This window comes from Dermochelys coriacea, chromosome 25 (assembly GCF_009764565.3).
Source record: "Dermochelys coriacea isolate rDerCor1 chromosome 25, rDerCor1.pri.v4, whole genome shotgun sequence".
Taxonomy (NCBI): domain Eukaryota; kingdom Metazoa; phylum Chordata; order Testudines; family Dermochelyidae; genus Dermochelys; species Dermochelys coriacea.
Genome location: NC_050092.1, coordinates 5,147,155 through 5,163,868, shown reverse-complemented (window position 1 = coordinate 5,163,868; position 16,714 = coordinate 5,147,155). Strand labels below are relative to the sequence as shown.

Here is a 16,714-nt window from a genome sequence, read left to right as displayed (position 1 = left end):
GTCTCACAACCCCCTCCCCTATGGCGGGGGGGTGTAGCAGATCGCTGTCCCCCATGGCTGGGGGGGGTCTCACATCCCCCTCCCCTATGGCGGGGGGGTGTAGCAGATCTCTGTCCCCCATGGCTGGGGGGGTCTCACATCCCCCTCCCCTATGGCGGGGGGGTGTATCAGATCTCTGTCCCCCATGGCTGGGGGGGTCTTACATCCCCCTCCCCTATGGCGGGGGGGTGTATCAGATCTCTGTCCCCCATGGCTGGGGGGGTCTCACATCCCCCTCCCTATGGCGGGGGGGTGTAGCAGATCGCTGTCCCCCATGGCTGGGGGGTCTCACAACCCCCTCCCCTATGGCGGGGGGGTGTAGCAGATCGCTGTCCCCCATGGCTGGGGGGGGTCTCACATCCCCCTCCCCTATGGCGGGGGGGTGTATCAGATCTCTGTCCCCCATGGCTGGGGGGGTCTTACATCCCCCTCCCCTATGGCGGGGGGGTGTAGCAGATCGCTGTCCCCCATGGCGGGGGAGGGAGCCGGGGCGGTTCGGGGCTGCTCTCTGCCAATCGCCATGTTTCCCGGCCGCCCCCAGCCCGCCTTCCCCGGCGTGGGCCTGAGCTGGCCGCCAGCCGCCCCTGCGTGACCGCCTGTGCCGGGGTCGGGCCCCCCCCCGCCCGCACGTGTCTGGACGGAGCAGCCGCCGCTGGGCCGGGCCGGGCCGGGCCGCTCCCGCTCGGCGACGGCGTCTGGGGCCGGCGGCGGGTGAGTGAGCGCGGCCGGGCCGGGGCCGCTCGCAGCGGCCTGGGCAGCGCGGCGAGGTGCCTGAACCCCCTCGGCCCCGGGGGGGATGGGAGGCGCCTGAAGCCCCTAAGCCCGGGGTCATGGAGCCGAGGCGAGGGGGTCACGGGCAGGGAGGGGCCGCGGGGCAGGCGAGGCCGGGGGTGCCCGAATACCCTAGGCCCGCGGCGGTCGTGGAGCCGAGGCGGGGAGGGGTCCCAGGGCCTGGGGCACCGGGGGGATCCCTGAAGCCCATAGGCTCGCAGGGCCGGGGGGGGGCAGGAGGCGCCTGAAGCCCCTAGTCCCGGGGAGGGCCCAAGGCGGGGGCTGGAATTAGGGCCCGATGACCCCCCCCCCCACACACACACACAAAGACGGGGGGTGCGTGCGTGGCCTTTCCCCGGCCCTGAGCCGCAGCGTGGCTACAAACCCAGCGCAGGCCGCAAAGCCTCGGGCTCTATTTGAAGCAAGGCCGCCCTCGGGTGCGGGGCGAGCGGGGCGATTTCGTCCCGCCCACCGGCGATGGCTGCCATGGTGCGGGGGGCGGCTTTGGGTTGAGGCCCGCGGCGCGATTGGTGGAGGGACCTGTCAGTTAGGGGGCAGGGAGGTTGCCCGGTGCATTGTTTTGCAGACGGCCCGGGGTGAGGCTGTGGCCGGGGGGCTGGGCAGGGACCCGAAGGGCAGAGTAATGACCCCCATGGGTGCCCAGCGCCTGGCTCGCCAGTTTCTTCGCAGCCCCCAGCAAGTCAGCTCCATTGTGCACATGGGGACCAGCCCCACGGAGTCTGGATCTCCAATCCCTTGCTGGAACCAGAGCACGCTTCCAGAGTCGGGAATAAAACTCAGGAATCCTGACTTCCAGTTCCCCCACCGCCAGCTTTAACAATTACACCACACTCCCATCTCAGAGCTGGGAATAGAACCCAGGAGTCCTGACTCCCAGTTCCCCCGCTCACTTTCCTGGGCTGGAAATAGATCCCAGGAGCCCTGAGACCAGTCCCTTTGTCCTAACCATAAGACCACACTCTCTCCCAGAACCAGGAATAGGAGCCTAGAGTCCTGATACCCAGTCCCCCTGCCTTAACCACTAGATTACACTCACCCTGCGCTGGTAATAAAAGGCCTGGCTCCTACTCCCTGCTCCTTTAATTACAAGGCCATGCTTTACTCCCACATCTATGAACAGAACTCAGTGCTTCTGACTCCCTGTTGCTTTGTCTTTACCACGGGGCCACGTGTCTCTCCCCAAAAGTGGGAACAGGTGACTGAAAATAAACTGACATTGTTAATCAGCTCCTTTAAATGGAGCCATTTTAACCTCCCCACTGATGGATTGGCTTTAAAAAGTACAACCCCCCATCAGTTCCTCTTTTGTTTGCTGAGCACAGTGTTGATGCCTCCACGCCCCCGCAGCCACCAAGCATTTCTATAGCCCCATAATCATACACTGTGTGTTACACAACCCAGAACAAAATGCACTATGTGCCCCAGAGCTCTACAAAGGCATCATAGACTCAGCCATGTGAGTAGCCTGTGGGGAATAAACTCTGGATCCGCAGATTAAAGTACCGATATCTGCTGTCTGCCTGCCCCGCACACATGCTCACACATGCTGCTCTTTTTATCCATGGAAGGGCTTTTACTAGTGATCCCCTTTGGTGTGTGCGTTTTGTAACTTTAACTTTCATCCCTTATTTTTAGGTTGGATTTTTGTTGCCCGGTTCTCCCTGCCAGAAGGCAGCTCGTGGTGGGGGTGACATCTGCCCCAGACAGGAAGCAACAGCTGGAGCAGTTCTTGAGCTAAGGTGACTTCCTCCAGAGGCTGGGTACAGGAATCTGAGGAAAAATCCTAGTTCTTTGGGTGGAGTAGGTTTAATCCAGGAAGCAGCATGGGAGAGAAGCACCAGCAAGCTGGGCAGTGGGTCAGGTTCATTCTGATGACTGGACCCTGACCTCTGCTAAGGAGTATGCTTTTGGTATACCCCTTCTTCAGTGACAGCAGCACGGGAGCCTTCCCAGGGCTCCATGTGTCTCTTTGCACAAAGCTGCTGGCTCAAGACAAGATGGGGCATGGTGGCAAAGAGGGGCGAGGATTAGACCTGCTCTCAGGGATAGCAGCATCGTGCCAGGAATGAGCGTTTTGCTGAATTGACCCTCCTACTGGGGAATTTGCCCCCCTCTCCAAATCCATGCCAACACGCTCTGCTTGTGAACATACTTCTGTTGCAATGACCTTTCCTGCTTTGATCGCATTTGGTTCCCTCCATTTGGATCCTGCCACTTCATTTTTTTGCATTTGATCTGCTTTCATAACATAAGTATTGTTCTGTTTTCATTGTCACTTCTGTGTAATTCCCCCAAGTACCGTTGGACAAAAGGATCTTATATTCAAAAGGAGCGGCTGTTGTCGGGGTGCCCAAAATTAGAGGCCACTTCCAAAAATGAGGGTGAAAAGGACTGTTGTTACATCCAGGTCCTCTCATATTCCACAGTTTTGCTTCAGTATTCCCAGCGTGAGTTGAGTTAATCTCATCCACGGGGCAACATCTAGATAGTCGAGTGTGGAGGAGGTTTATCTGAACGTAGAGATTACATGTGTTTGATGGGAAGCGTAGCCTGCAGGGCATGGGGAACCCAATCCATGCTGTGTTAAGGAAAGCTGCAGGGTAATATTAAAGAAACTCTAATCACCCATGTAAGGACAAAGAAGAGTGAGCTAGTAAGAGCTGAATCATTCCCCTCCCACAGAAAACCTCAGGAGAGGGAAAATTTTCCTTGTTCCCAACACATTGTTCCCTCCAGGGGAAGGTTTTGCAGGCACATGGCTCTTTCAGGCCCGTTGGGATCCTTCCATCAAGCTAAATGAAGCAGCAGTAACTCCTGTGGGGGCGTGTTGAAGAAATGCCATGTGCTTGCTAAGGACAGTACTGTGTTGGAGCACTGGCTCTGCTCCCCTCCCACCAGCTGATCCACCCCTAAACCTATCGAGTTCTAACATGCACTGTTCACATGGAGGGACATCTGTGGGCTTGGAGAGAGTTGCTTCCCGCCTCTCTCAGAAAGCTTTGGCAAGGGCAGAGTGGACTTTCCTGTTGCAATTTTTAAAGGCTTTGCTTCCACTGGATCAAAATTATTTCATTGTACTGTGTGTAGCTCGGGGCCAGATTCTGATCTGCCTTTTAACCAGTGTAAACCTAGAGTAACGATCATGAGATCAGTGAATTTACTACAGATTTACAACAGCGTAACAGATGCAGAATCTTGTCCACACAACAGGAATAATTTATAATCTGTGCTATAAGCTGTGTCGTATGCTTCTCATCTCTTTTCATCTCACTGCTTTTTACTACCAGGAGCCGTTGCTTATGCTTTTTGCTTAAAATAATTCAGTACAGTTTGGGAACATAAATAATGCAGCATATTCGAACGTGAAAATGCACAGGTGTGAAAATAGTTTGAGGGTTTGTTTTTTTTTTTAAACAACACAAGACTGGCCAACAATTGCGTGTGTTAAGGGTTTTACAAAACCTAGTAATAATAGGAATTCTTTTATTTACTTTCATAGCCCATTCCCATCAAGGTTCAAAGCAGTTGATCAGAGAACACAGACATTTGTTTGGATTTAAACATTCTCTTTTAATATTTTCCAGGTTAGATATCACAGCCTTGGGCTAGTGCCTGAGAACCAGAAAGGAAAACTTGCTATAAATGAAAGCTGTAAAAGTGCAAAACGTAACTAACCCACCCTAGTATGGTCCGTTTAAATGCTTAGATTTAGTGATTGAGGGAGCTGCTGCTAACACACGTAAGGAAATTTTTGATTGATATTTGGGACCTGATTGTGCAGCCTTTATTCTCACAAGTAGTCCTTACTCATGCAGGTATCCCATGACTTTAATAGGCCTACTTGTATGAGGAGGGACTACTTACAATCCTGCTTCTTTTGACTTTAGTGATGCATGACTAGGCCACATGTGAATATGGGTTGCAGGGTTGGCAAGGACCCTGATCTAGCAAACACTTGTGCATGAGCGTAACTTTTAGGAGAGTAAAATTGCACAAGATCACGCCTCTCTTGGGGGCCTTTGTGCACCTCCTTCTTGGTCAGCCACAGTGTACAAGGAAATGTCACGCTGATATGTAACTGCTGTGTCTCTCTTGTTCCTACTTTGTAGTTGGAGGAGAGACAATGGCCCAGGAGACTAATCAAACACAGGTGCCTATGCTGTGTACCACAGGCTGTGGATTCTACGGCAGCCCCCGTACCAATGGGATGTGCTCAGTTTGCTATAAGGAGTATCTACAGAGGCAACAAAGCAGTGGCCGGATAAGCCCCCCAGGTAGAGGAAAGTCCATTGATTGGAAATCTGGGTGCGTGATATTTTATGAAGCCAGGACAGAACGGATGAAATGTAGTGCTGCCTCTCAGCCGATCTGAGAGATCTCTGCCTCGGCATGTAAGCCAGGCTCCCACAATCCCTGCACTACCTTAATTGTATGCACCCTGATCCAAATTGTTTGTTAGACATGGCTCCCATTCATCACACTCCAGTATGTTGCATGTCCTGACAGTGAGACTCCATGCTGTCCAGCTGCTCCCTGAGCTCCCCAGTTACCACCAGAGACATCGGGCCAGATTCATCCCCGGTGCAAACGCATTGAAGTCAGTGAAATGGCACCAGGGATTAAATTGGCCACTTGGGTTGTCTCGTTTTCTCATCTCAATAGTGCTGACAATCAGAGCAGTGAAATTAAGGATCTGATCCTTGCTACTGAACACATTAGACATGTGACTGAACAGAGAGGCAGCCATGAAGACAAACTCTGTTCTTCCCATCGTTAGCAGGATTCACTCCTGCTGTGGGTTTGTGCAGACACTGAGTGTACAGGTATTTAGATGGCAACGTGAGAGATGCCTGATAAATCCTTTGTATAATTTTTATCCCCAGCATAGCAATGCTGTACTTGATTTTACTGCGGGGGATGGTACGCTAAGGAGGTTGTTATTCCTTAAGGAGGATTAGAGAATTCACTAAGAGTTTGGTTTAGATCCTCAGCCAGTGTAAATCGGTGTGTTCTGTTTTAGCCAGTGAAGCAACACTGATTGACAGCAGCTGGGAATCTAGTCCTTTGGCTTTAAGCAGTGGCAAAATAACAATTGGGTTCAAGATAATGTAGGCGTTTGCAGTGTCCCTTTAAGGGCCCTTTCAAAGGGCATGTCTGTCTTGAGGTGGAGAATGGGGCAGGTTGGTTTCTCAGTACCAAGAAACTAAGAGGGGAACTCTCAAAGAAGCCTGATCCTGCAGGGAGCTGAGCAGCCTTCCATTGAAGCCAATGGGAGTTGAGCGTGCTCAGCACTCTGAGCCTTTGGGGGTAAGATCTCCTCATCATCCATCAAAGCCTCAGGAGCAGCTGAAACCTCCATGGATGATCCCTTTGGCTCTTGTGGCAAAAACTGCTTGAGTTGGTGAGATGGGTTTTGTGATCCTGTGTCTGAAGGACACCAAGTGAATCAGGAATTCATTCCTGAGCCTTGCCTGCTGTCCCTTGGCTATTGGTTAATGCCTGTGGAGCTTGCTGATATTTCTGATTGTTCACTGAGAATGTGGGGTTTTGTCTTAGCAGCAAATGGTCCCAGCAACAGCCCTGTGGCTTCAGATTCCATCCCAGGACAGGGTACAGAGGGAGACCACACGCCTGAAGATTTGAAAACCAGGTAGGGGCAAGCAACTCTGTGGATCTACCAGCAATAACTATGGGACCAGGAGAGAGGCTTTTATTCTCTCCCTTATGGCTGATTAGCTTTTCTAAAACAGTCTGGTCTAAAGAGATCACTTGACTGTTCACCTCCCAGACAGTAGGGCCAACCTCCAAGCTTCTAATGCCCCAAAGGTGACTAGCTGACATATGGGGCCAGGTATGAAAGGGCATACACCTGTGAGTATCCTTTAACCTCCATGCAGCTGCTGCTTGGAGCTTTGCTGAGGTTAACCCTGTCTGATCCTTTTCCTCTTCGCCTGCTTCATTTCAGAGGAGCATCCTGTCTGTACAGACAAGCCACAGGGCTTGATTCTCCTCTCAGGCTGGTGTAAAGAGTAATTCCATTGAAGTCAGTGGAACTATATTGATGTAAAAATGCTGTGAATGAGAGGAACACAATACTTCGGAAGTCCACAATAGACCTCCCTATGTATGGCTAATGTACCGGTGCAGCACCAGGATACAAGGGTGATATGTGTTCTAGAAAACCCTGGAGGGCTGGAAAGAGACATAGGAGAATTAGACCTATTGTCTCCAGTTCATTGCTGTAAAGTTCAGCAGAGTTCTGTCCTTAACTTGATTGAAGGAGCTGACTTCCTGGGTGTGTTCACTTCAGCGGCTGAATGCGGGGCTGGCCAGCCCAGCTCCTCATTTGGAAGGGGCTGTTGATGAAAGAGAGAAACCGGCCTTGCCTCTTTTCTAGAGGGAATAAAAAACCCACCAGATCAGATCCATCCCCACTGTAATTCCATTGATGGCTGTTAACCCAGGGTTGAATTCTGCTCATAGCTTTCAAAGGCTCCAGATAGTATTAAATTCAAAACCAATGATACAGATGTGTCTGAAACAGACTTTAATAAATGGAAGGAAAAAAATCCAGGGCTTAGATTCTTCGAGGGAGAAGAATCAGGTGGATTTCTGACCTAGAATACTAAGTTGTAGTACATAGAAATACCATGCCCGTTTCTACACACACAGCTATGCCTGTGCACCCTAGGCAGAATCTAAAAACCCGCTGTATTCAAATCCCATTCGTCTGTCCCAGCTGCTTCATCTCTCACACCACCCTTGCTGTTCTCACTCAGCTCTGCCATAGCTGTACAATCCTCACCAGTAGCTGTTCCAGTCCTGGACCTCTCTCTGTGGACTGTGAATCCTGTCCATGGCCTTGGGATTAGTGGGGAGGAGGGAGGCTGAGATCATCACAAATTCATTCCATTTGAGTCCCAAGAGAAACTTGAACCCAAGTCTCCAGAGAAGAAAGTTTAAATGATTGACCTACCGTGCCGCTGCGCTTTCTGTGAATGTAATGAAATTAATTTTATGAGCTGAAGATGCCTCTCTCACATAACTGCTCATCAGAGGAAAATATTTCTGTTTGCTCTGTGGTTTTGTTTGTTGTTGTGAATGCTCCCAGCACTCAGACTCCTGTGACCCATCAGATGACGGCCATGAGCATATCCAGAGAGGAAACCAGCAGTGAGACGGTCGGGTACATTAGCGCAGAAGAAACCTCATCAGCATCGTCCTCATCAGGTAGTCAGCTGATTAAGACTTGGCACGAGTATAAATGACAATCCAGTTTTAAGCAGCAAATAAAATAGTAGCCAGGAACACAGGGAGGAGTGTCACGTGTATGATCTGTAGCTAAGATCTAGGGGAAAGGGTTGGAAAGGAGCCCTAACAGCGCCACACACTGCCATGGAGATGCTCTCCTTCAGTCCGAAGCCACGGTTATTTAACCCACACCACTTGTTTGTTCCGGTACAAACTTTTTTTAAAAAAATGGAGTGTTGGTGGCCATTAAAGGAAGCAGATCCTGCTGCCGGATTCAACCATTGGCTCAATATAGTGATGGCTTTTCTTTTCTTTCGGGCGCAGGGCAAGAACATGGGAAGAGTAGGTTAGGCTAGGGTGAGAGTGGTGGTGGTTTCTGGCAAGTGGCGCAAAGACAGAGGTAGCCTAGTCTGGTGGAAAAGGCACTGGGCAGGGAGTTGGGAGACCTGGCTTCTCTTCCTGGCCACTGACTCATTGTGTGATCATCACAGCAAGACACTGTTGGAGGTAGGTCTGCGCTGCAGCAGGAGGTGGGGCTGGGATGTGATTTGCCTCATCCATGTAGACGTACCTGCACTAGCTGCGCTCTAGCTAGCTTGATAAAAACAGTCTTGAGGATGTGGCAGCATGGGCTGCACAAGTGTGTACTTGCTTGTGCTGCCTGCACTGAAGTTCACTCCACTGCATCCTCCTGGCTGTTTTCAGTGAGCTAACAAGGTTACAGCTAGCATGGGTACATCAGCACAAGCTACAGATCACACCCTTGGCTACAGTGTAGATGTAGCCTTTGTCTTCAAGGGCTAGACTTTCTAAGGTCTTTAGTCACCTAAAGATGCCTAGTGGGAGTTTCCAAAGTGCCTAGGCTGGTTAGGTGCCGAACTCCCATGGATCTCAACGGGAGACAGGTGCCAGCCTGCTTAGGTGCTTTTGGAAATCCAACAAGGCACCTAAATACCTTTGAAAACCTGGCCCTTAGAGCCTCAGGGTTCCCACAGGTAGAGTAGGGATAGTGGTGCTTACTTACCTGTATAAAGCATTTTATTTCGCTCAGAGCATGGTGAAGCACTGGAATGGGTTCCCTAGGGAGATGGTGGAATCTCATTCCTTAGAGGTTTTTAAGGCCCATCTTGACCCATCCCTGGCTGGGATGATTTAGTTGGGGTTGGGCCTGCTTTGAGCAGGGGGTTGGACTAGATGACTTCCTGAGGTCTCTTCCAACCTAATATTCTATGAGACCTACAGATGAAACATGCTATGTAAGTGTGAACATTCATTATTTATTTAGCTAAGCTAAAGCCCTGAACTGGGACTCGGGAGATCTGGATCTCAGACAAGTCATGTGTTCTTTGTCTCGATTCTCCATCCGTAAAATGGAGATAATGCCTCTCACCTTTCTCTGTTGTCTAGATGATGATAAGCTCTTTGGGGCAGGTATTTTCTCTCGCTGTACGTATGTACAGCTCCTAGTCCCAATCTCCATTAGGGCCTCTAGGTGCTAGTGTAACAAAAACAATACATAGAAATATTCCCTAGTGTGGAAGGGAGGTAAGGAAATTCTCCCCTCCTCTCTTTGTTCCAGAGACCCTCCTTGAAATATCCCAGAACTCTGCTGAGGCTGAGAAGACTTCAGAGAAACCCAAACCGAAAAAGAATCGCTGTTTCACTTGCCGGAAGAAGATTGGGCTAACTGGTAAGATGCAATGGGGAAAGTGGCCTCTGGCCAAGAACGGTACCTGCCTGCTTTAGGGAAAGCAGATTTTTGAATCCCTGAGGTGGTATCTCTTTTCAGACATTATTGTAGAGTTTCATAAGCATAGATCCATATCTCCTGGTTCTGTGATCCTCTCTGATTTCACAAGATAAGCAGAGTTGGGGTGGGTCAGTGTTTGGAGGTGAAATTTCCAAGGGATGTGTTGGTATCACAAGAAATGTGGGTGAATTGGTCGGTGGATGCTGTCCTTTGAACAATACTGAACCCATTGCCTTAGCTTTCCCAAGCAGTGGCAGAGTGCAAGTGACACAATTCTCGTCTGTTTCCTTGCTGCTCCGAGTATTCCAATAGCAAACTGAGCAGCGCCTCTCGGTTTCACTCAGCTGCTGCTCGGCAAAGCTTCGTGCAGAAGAAAAGGCAAAGGAGCTGGCTTTTTGCAGAGTTCGGAAGACAGCTGGTGATTGTGGGTGCCTCGGTAGTTGGGTCCCCAATTTGAGACGTCTTAAAAGGGTCTGATCTTCAGAAAGTACCCACCCTCTGAAAATCAGGCCCTTTTAAGATCTCGCAAGTTGAAGGTACCTGAAATCTCAAGTCACTCCTGAAAATCTTGGTCTGTTTATTCAGTAGAAAGCTAAAGTGATGTGCTAGTTCCCTGGCACACCAGAGAAGGAGGCGAGTATGTGTGTGGATTTTTTTAAGCCCTTTGTACTTTCTGCCTAATGCTGAGAGGCCACTGAGGAAATGTGAGCCTCATGCAGCTTGTGGATGTCACTACGGACAGATAAGGCCCGAGCATAAGCTGAGCTCAGTTAAGACTGGCTATAGGGAAGCCTGGGTAATCTAAGAATGTATCTGCACATTCATTTTGCAATAGGGATGTTTGGAATTCATTCACTGGCAGTCCAGGTCTGGAACAGTCTTCCAAGGGGAATGATGGGGGCAAAAAAATCTTAACTGGCTTCAAGACTGAGCTTGCTAAGTCTCTGGAGGGGATGATATGATGAGATTGCCTACAATGGCATGTAGCTGATCAGCAACTGCTAGCAGCAAATATCTCCAGCGGCCGGTGACGCGACACTGGTGGGGAGGGCTTGGAGTTACTACAGAGAATCCTTGCTCAGGTGTCTGGCTGCTGGGGCTTGCCCACATGCTCAGGATCTAACTGATTGCCATATTTGGGGTCAGGAAGGAATTTTCCCCCAGATCAGTTTGGCGGAGACCCTGGAGAGTTTTCGCCGCCTTCTGCAGCATGGGGCAGGGGTCACGTGAAGGTTTAAACAATAGATTCTCTGTAACTTGAAGCCTTTTGAGGATGTCAGTAACTCATCCAGAGGTCAGGGGTCTGTTACAGGAATGGGTGGGTGAGGTTCCTGCAGCCTGTGATGTGCAGGAGGTGATCATGATGGTCCCTTCTGGCCGTAAAGTATAAGAGTCTGTGGTCCAGTGAGAGACATTGTCAGAGGGGCAGGAGAAGGGAGGGCTTGCCCTGCTAGTACCGGTTCTTCACTCCCCAGGGCTGTCAATCCTGCGCTGTTCCCTAGCACTCTGTTCACTTAAATATACATCTGTTCCTTGGGAAGAGGGAACTTGACTTGCCAGCTGGCTGGGCCCTCTAGCCTTCAACTGTGGTATAGTCAGTCTTTTTGTTGCGGACTAGGGTCCTATCTACCAGTGACTCCTGACATACCCCAGGGACTGTCTGCTACTCTGGGTTTCTATAGTGCCTAGCTCAATGGGGCTCCTTTTTTTGTTGGTCCTTAGCCATAATACCATAGCCTTACCATAATAACCATGATCAGCGTAACATGGGACTGATGCTCTAGGCTGGGTTTTTCTAAAGCACTCTGTGTCAGCCTCACTCTGTGAAAGTCAGCTGTCAAATCCCTACTGAGAGTAATGGGCAAAGTTAGGCTAGGAATGAGCACTTGAGAATCTGCCCCCCAAGCCCCTGCCTGCCTCTGAAAATCAATCGGACTCTGACTGTTCGATGAAAGCAAGATCAAGCTATTTATGACCCCTTGGAGCTTAATGGTGAAAAAGTAACAGGGTTGTTTTAGGTAAGTAGCATTCATCAGGTCCTGTAAGATGTTGCAGGCAAGAGAATGCACTAAACAATTAACTTGGCTGAGTTTCCTTATCAAAAACAGTATTCCCTTCAAATTATTCCACCATTTAATCTTTCCCTGGAAAAAGTTAACCCCAGAGCTGCGGAGGTCACGCTGTTTGAGCAGAGCTCTCTCCTCTTTAACCTAGTTATAGATTGTGATTAGCAACATGAAATTTACACATGAGCCTGTGCTTTAACCGGCATTAAGGTCCCATGCACGAGATAAGCCCGAGGTGTTTGTGCAGTGCCTGGCACAACAAAGCCCGCATCTCGATTTGCAGCCTTTGAGCATGTCCACTTCCAGGTATCCAGAGGAGGGGAAATATACTCTTTGTGCAGGCTCTCCAGATTGGAATGCCCTCCTAGAAGGGAAGCTGCTTTCTTACCCAGCATGTTTAAAGGTCAAACCCTTACCCCCATCACCACCACCACCCTCTTATGGGAATATGGGTAGCTCACAGGAATTCTGTGTATCGGGAAAAGCCAAGTCAGTACCTGTGTCCTTGGATTCTCAGGTGGGGATAAATTCATACATCACACCAGCATCTTGGAAATTGTTCCATAGCATGTCGCTTCCAGAAAGGTGCTACAGGCTGCAGCATTGTCCGGTGGTTAAAGTGCTGACTTCAAGTTAGGAGACTGGGGTTTTGCTCAGCTGCTGAACTGGAGCAGATTGCTTCCCTGCTCTGTGCCTGGACTCCCCAATCTAGAACACTGGGATAATGGTACTGGTTAAAACACCTTTGAAGAGCATTGTCTGAGAGCTAAACTAAATGATTAAATGACAGACTTCCGAGGCTTAGGTAGCTGAGTAGTTCATGTGTGTAGTTGACTCTGTCCAAAGGCACCAGAGATATTAGCCATAAAACCCAGTTCTCTGGAAAATTTCCCAGGGGACCAATGATCAGATTTGGACGTGGTTGTAGCTAGCACCGTTCTGTGGATAAAGCAGACCTAAAATGTCCAAGTAGTAACCAGTCTGTTTCCTGGTATCTAGCGAGATCCATCAAAATATAGCACAACCTCAATTATCTGAGCTTCAGCAACCTGGTGTCTGAAACAGGGTCATTTTCCCATAGTCCATTATCTTTGGTTATTCAAACACTTCCAGTGCCTCTGCTGCCTTCGGCCTGCCCTTTGATGAATGGGTTGTGCTGTAAATCTAACATGGCGTACTGTGTTTTGAGCCACTCCTCCTGCCATCAGGGCACAAAAGAGCTGACTCCTGGTCAGCGGAAATTTGAGAACAGGAAGCCTGATCTTTATTGGAAGCCTGTTGACGTGCTGTGACCTCCAGCCTTGGCTTCTGATTGGTTCACTAGCCCTCCTCATCCCCAGAGAATGTGGGAGCGCAGGGGCAGTAGGCCCTGTTAAAAATCTTTCCCCACCGCTCAGGACAGCTGGCCCAGTCACAGGGAACCAAATGACGTGATGGCCGAGTCGCTGCTCTGTGGCAGCAGCTGAGCTGCCCTGGATAACCCGGGGGGGGATCCACCGGAGGACTCGCAGGCAGTTAGATGCCTAATCTGACCTTTTTTTAGGCATAAATGGAGTGTCACTGTGTGCTAAGAGCCAACGTTCTCGCCCTGTTTGTGTCACCTCCCCGTCCTGATGGTTCATGATTAACTCTGTTTTGTCTCTCTGGAATTCACCTATCCAGGTTTCGACTGCCGGTGCGGGAACCTATTCTGTGCCATCCACCGGTACTCTGACATGCATAGCTGCCCGTATGACTACAAGGCGGAGGCAGCTGAGAAGATCCGCAAGGAGAACCCCATTATTGTGGCAGAGAAGATCCAGAAGTTGTGAAGGAAGCTGAGCATTGAGTACTGGAGCTGTGTGGTGTGGCACTCCTCCCACCCCCACTCCCTTCCCCCCAGGGTGTCTGGGATCCTGCCAGGAGGCGAGGAGACTCAGCAGCCCTCCAGGGCTCCTTTTCCCCCCACTTCTTTTCCTCTAACCATCGCTCAGTTGATCTGTTTTTAACCCGTTTTCAACAAGAAAAGGGATCTGCACATACCCCACCCGCCCCTGATGTTAAGAGCTTTGGACTTGTCTTCCAGCAGGGCTGCGCACACAGCTCACTCAGCGTGGAGTTCAGCAGCCCTTACGTTCTGTCGACAGCCCTGTGCTTTGCAAACGGGAGCCTGCTGTGAGTGTGGTGAGTCACTGAAGCACCTCGCTCTCCACCCGGGTGACACAAGGAAGCTCAGCAGCAAACGTCATCTCCTCTCCCGCTGAGGCCTTTGGTCTCAGACACAGGGAAAGGATTCTGTCCCATTACAGCTCTGAATTTTCTCCCTTCCCCTTAAGCAGCTGTTGGTGTCACGACAGAATCGTTAAGCATTAGCGGTTGGTACAGCATAATGAGCTTGCGGATGCTGCAGCCAAATGTGAGAGTCACACCCATGAGCTAGGAACGTTAACGAAAGACCCACAAATGCCTTTTTCCCTTCCCCAGGCTTTGTGGGATGCTGGGCTCAGCTGCGGGGGCTCCGTTCAACGCTCCAGCTAGACACACAGCACTAGCCTCATGTTTCAGACTCACCCATGTGCAGTTGTTGGCTGCTTACTGAGCAAGGCCGATTGTAGCCACACCAAAGCCCACGCGCCAATAACCTCTTCCACCCTTCCCACTCTTTACCTTCTGCCTTATTGTGTGATTCTCTCTTGTCAGGGTTGTGCGCAAAACTCAGACCAGCAATCCTCCTCCTCCTCCCTTTGCTGCACGCATGCAAATCTCAGAGAGCTCTGTCCTCCCTCAAGGCCTTGCTGATATTCAGTGAGACTCTCTCTCTTGAGTGGGTGGATCTGGTGGGAAATCCCACTGAGCCGCCAACCTCTCCCAGCTCACTGCTTGTTCCCCAGGATGCAGTGGTAGTGGCGGATCCTCGGCTGTTGTGAATCAGGGCCTCTCCATTGCCTTATAGCAGCTGAATATGCCTGCTAAGGAACTGTTACCGTTCTGAGCCATACAGGTCCTCCCAGGTGTGGTTCCAAAGGGGCTGAGTTTGGGCACCTCTGCGTCCCAGATTGAGGTGCCAATCCTGGATTCGAGGAGGGAGAGGAATGTTGGAAATTCACAGGATCTGGCCCTCGATTAGATTTGAAAGGAGGATTCAGGGGGTGTGTGTGTGTGTGTGTGTGTGTGTGTGTGTGTGAAATCCACTTCTGTGTGGAGCGCCAACCCCACACCTGTGCGCCACCAAAATCCCACTTCCATTCCTGTGCTGAGCAGGACTCGATATGTAGGCGCTGGGCTGGCTCCCTGCAGAGGAGTGAATTTCACCCAGGCCACGCAGCAACTATCACCCCAGGAATCAGTCTGCCACTGCTGCTTTGAGGGAGCCCTCGGATGGGAGCCTTAGGAGATGGCTCGTTTCTGGCCTGTCTACAGAACCCAACAAACTGAACGAGCCACGAATTCCAGAAGCAAAGGAAGTGAAATGAGTCCCTGGAGAACAAAGCAACTAAAATGCCTCCGCCCCACTTTTAAACTATCCCACATGATAAACTGTTTCCTTAAACATCGACTTTGTAGTAAAAGTGCAAAGAGCAGTTCAATTCCCTGGGCCAGACCTGAGCTGCTGTAAAGCAATACTGAAATCCACGTGGCCTGGCCCATTCACACCAGCGGGGGATAAAGATTTTTAATTTTTCTACTTGGATCCAGCCAAATCAGTCTCTCCCCTCCTTGTCCTAGCAGCATTCCCTGCAGAAGGTACCAAGGGGAAAGAATTCAAGGGCTAAATTCTGGGCTCAGTAACGCTGGTGTAAATCCAGAGTAACTACAGTGGAGATATCCTGATTCGCTAGTGCCGCCCTCTCCAGTCTTACACTGGTGTGACTCTGCATGGAGCTAATGCATAAAACTGAAGTAACGCATTGGTGAATCTGTTCCGCTCTATGCAAATCTGGAGTAGCTCCATTGATTTCAGTGCAGACACGCAGGTGTGAACCAGCTGGCTTGCCATGAAGTCAGCGGTGCTTCTTGGGATTGGTGCTCTAGGCAGGTCCAGCCGAGGATCCAGCCTGGAGCACCAATCCCAAGGAGCACCGCTAACTTCATGCCAAAGTCTTGTTTTGGTTTTAGCAGAGGCACTCTAAGTACGTGCCAAGGTAACACAGCAATTAATCAGGGCCAGGCTGTAAATGCAGAGCAGCTGTGTTGTTGTCGATGCAGAAAGCTGGAATATCTCCACTGGAGTCATTCTGGATATACACAGATGCTTCTGAGACCAGCACCTGGTCTCCAGCAGTTTGGGGCCATGTAACCAGTGTTGGGGGTTGGTTTCCTTCTGCGCCATCCTTTTGTTAGCCTACGTGGGCTCGTTTGGTCTTGTGTTTAATTCAAGCCAGGAGGGTGAATGCTAGTGGTTTCTTCCTCCCATCAGATGCTTGCTCGCTCCCACTTGTCTTGAGCCTAGCAGAAACCCCACTTCCTTTATAGAGAAAGATTTTTATTGGTGAAAAGAGCCTGCTGCACCATGGCTGGCTTGGTCCCCTAACCTGGCCCCTTCCAGCATGGCCATGGGAGCCTTGAAACCGTTCTCCGATCACACGCTTTCAGTAGCGTTCACATTAAGCCTGGGAATTCTTTACTGGGGGGAAGGGTGGTTCATTGTGGATGGAAGCCCAAGCAGTGATAAACCAGCCCTCTGTTTCTCCACCACTTCCTCTATCTATGTCTTCTTCCTAGAAAGTATGATACCAGATATGTAAATATTAATATATTCTAGTTTGCTTGGATGGTGTCAACTGCTCTTTGTGTTGCTGTGGCTCGAAAGCTCTCTGGCCACCTGCCATTTGAGCTG

At 50.4% G+C, this 16,714-nt stretch overlaps 1 protein-coding gene across 2 annotated transcripts; it reads left to right on the top strand.

Moving 5' to 3' along the window:
• The first annotated feature begins 522 nt into the window (after positions 1–522).
• LOC119848352 (AN1-type zinc finger protein 5-like) lies at positions 523–16,649 on the top strand. 2 transcript variants are annotated; one of them, XM_038384052.2, is made up of 7 exons: positions 523–750; positions 2,467–2,570; positions 4,941–5,105; positions 6,388–6,481; positions 7,943–8,061; positions 9,662–9,772; positions 13,561–16,649. In XM_038384052.2, exons 3-7 carry the CDS (start codon positions 4,955–4,957, stop codon positions 13,707–13,709), a joined length of 624 nt encoding a protein of 207 aa, XP_038239980.1. In that variant the 5' UTR covers positions 523–750; positions 2,467–2,570; positions 4,941–4,954; the 3' UTR covers positions 13,710–16,649. The 2 variants fall into 2 exon arrangements, with proteins under 2 accessions (XP_038239980.1, XP_038239982.1); XM_038384054.2 differs by having other exon boundaries at positions 536–750; positions 6,391–6,481.
• Positions 16,650–16,714: the final 65 nt, after the last annotated feature.

Coding starts and splice junctions, on each gene's coding strand:
- LOC119848352 (XM_038384052.2), top strand. CDS start 4,955: ATGGCCCAGGAGACTAATCAAACACAGGTGCCTATGCTGTGTACCACA. Junction 5,106..6,387: donor TGGCCGGATAAGCCCCCCAG/GTAGAGGAAAGT, acceptor GTTTTGTCTTAG/CAGCAAATGGTCCCAGCAAC. Junction 9,773..13,560: donor GAAGAAGATTGGGCTAACTG/GTAAGATGCAAT, acceptor TCACCTATCCAG/GTTTCGACTGCCGGTGCGGG.